A 2,294-nucleotide genomic window follows, 5' to 3' on the forward strand; every position below is an offset into this window, starting at 1 on the left:
ACGGGAACTCCCCACTCAGCAGTCTCTTCTCAGCTCCGTGGTGGCAGCCATCAGAGACTTTGAGCTTCAGGGCTGTGCAGGTACCCAGGAGCCTGTCCGGGTGCATGGCTCTTCAAGGAGGTGGTGGGACGGCCCCTGACTCGGGCATGAAGCCCCTGGCACCTTTCCAGGGAGGCCCAGGTGGCCACGCTCCTTGCCCCGCCAAAGCAATAGCTCATTTCCCAGTATTAGTCCCTCCTGTCAGGGTCCACAGGGCCTGTATTTCTTGGGCATCTAAACCCATGCTCACTGTGTTCCAAGAAAGGGCTGGAAAAGCTGAAGCAATGTCACCTTCACTGGCTCACCCCAACTGGAAGAGCATGGATGTTTTGCCCCCGACCTGAGAGCCAGCTCCTAAGAGGCAAATTCCAGGTGACAGGGCAGATGATCGTTTCCACTGTGTGCAGGTGGCATCCTGGCGACAGGGCCCCTGCAGTGGCTCCTCTGGTCCAAGTGCCTGGAGCCGGCCCCCCCGCGGGCCTCCAGGCCACGGGCGCAGGTGAGGGCTGTCGGGGGGCCTGTGGGAGGGGGCGGCTCCAGGGTCAGCCCAGGCTCACACCCGAGCTTTGCCCTCGACTGTGACCTTGCCATCCCACGTGTGTCTCCTTCGCTGTCCAGGGTGAGCGCCACCTCCCCAGAGGTTTACAGAGGGCACAGGTGATGCCAGGCATGTGTGTTAACCCCTTTTTCTGTTGCTGCCTTTGGCTCTGCGTTAAGGACTGGATCATCGCACCCAAGGGCTACGCGGCCAATTACTGTGACGGGGAGTGCTCCTTCCCTCTCAACGCGCACATGAACGCCACCAACCACGCCATCGTGCAGACCCTGGTGAGCGCGGTTCCCCTACCGGGGCGGGGGGGGGAGTCGGCCCAGACCCGCTATGGTTTCCAAGCGACCCTTTCCCTCCCCCCGTTTTCGGGACAGGTTCACCTGATGAATCCTGAGTATGTCCCCAAGCCGTGCTGCGCGCCCACGAAGCTCAACGCCATCTCGGTTCTTTACTTTGATGACAACTCCAACGTCATCCTGAAAAAGTACAGGAATATGGTCGTAAGAGCTTGTGGATGCCACTAACTCGGAACAGGCTGCTGGGGACACGCCCTGCTCTGGTTTCCCGGATGACACCTGCCTTAAAGCCCGCACGGAAGCGCAGCGGCAGCGGGAGGAGAGCCGGCACCACCCCGAGCCGGCTGGGGCCCCGCCGCCCAGGAGGATCTGAAGGACCCTGCTTGTGTAACTTACACAGTAAATGTCACGGGTGCCACCGCCGCTCTGTAGGAAGCCGAGGGAGTGTGAAGGCCAGTGGCATGACGTCTGGTGACCTCAGCAAGATAACTTGGAAAGGTTCCCCTCTGCCCCCCCCCGCCCCCCGTCAAAAAAGAAACAACCCACCAAATTGGTTTTGCTTTTGATCCCCCATCTGTGGCATTAGTGAGTAAACAGGGACAATCATCTTAAAAAAGTAAAAGTCTCCTTGGCTCAAGTATCCGTGGATTCAGTAGTTTCTCAAAGGTAGATTTTACAGGTAACGGGGATCAGGGGAAAACGCCCTCTGTCCGGAGCTCGTTCCCAGGAAGGTCGGTCTCGTGTGGGACCCACAGCCCGGTGCGAGCCGGGCGGCCTGCAAGTGCCTTCGTCTGTCGTGCTGTTCGGTGTCTGTGCTGCCGTTTGTCGGTGTGAAAACATGCTGGTTTCAGTTAAGCCCCATCATTTCCATCCCTCCCCGACCCCCGCCACTGCTGTGTTGCTAGGACCAAAACCAGAGAGGAGAGGGACCACGCTTTGAGGCCAGGCTCTGGGGACCAGAAGCCCTTTTAAAAGCCATCATTTTAACTGAGTGACACGTCTGCACCTCTTTCCTCTGGGGGAAGCTCTTTGAAAAGCACAGTCACTTCAGGGATGTCAGCTCTCATCTGTGTCCATAAACTGGTTCTTTGCCTTTGACTCGACAGGGTCCCAGGTCTCGGGGTGAGACCAGCTGAGGCGATGAGCTCAGGAAGGGCTCCCAGCCTTCGGGAAGGGCTTGGCACTGTTTTCTCCTGGAGAAAGCAAGACCCCGCCCGATGCAGTCTTAGAATGTTTTTCAAGTGTCTTTTTCACGATGATGTACTAGGAAACCGATTTCATACTAAACTGATTAAATAATACATGTATGATCTATAACTGCACTTACAGCTTTTTTGTAAATAGAAACTATAATAATTTATTGTCTATTTTATATCTGTTTTGCTGTAACATGTAAGGAAAGACCAGAC

General features: G+C 56.3%; 1 protein-coding gene across 1 annotated transcript in view; it reads left to right on the forward strand.

The window, feature by feature from the left end:
* The window catches only part of BMP6 (bone morphogenetic protein 6), a 150,218-nt gene extending 149,105 nt beyond the window's left edge, over positions 1 to 1,113 (forward strand). Inside the window, 2 exon segments of the mRNA NM_001168001.1 lie at positions 757 to 867; positions 964 to 1,113. Of these exon segments, the coding sequence (NP_001161473.1) occupies positions 757 to 867; positions 964 to 1,113 (261 nt within the window).
* The last annotated feature ends 1,181 nt before the right edge of the window (positions 1,114 to 2,294 follow it).

This window comes from Sus scrofa, chromosome 7 (assembly GCF_054392235.1).
Source record: "Sus scrofa isolate SSC_HxYL_T2T_F1_AM1 chromosome 7, Sscrofa_HxYL_maternal_Yorkshire_Landrace_v2.0, whole genome shotgun sequence".
NCBI lineage: Eukaryota > Metazoa > Chordata > Mammalia > Artiodactyla > Suidae > Sus > Sus scrofa.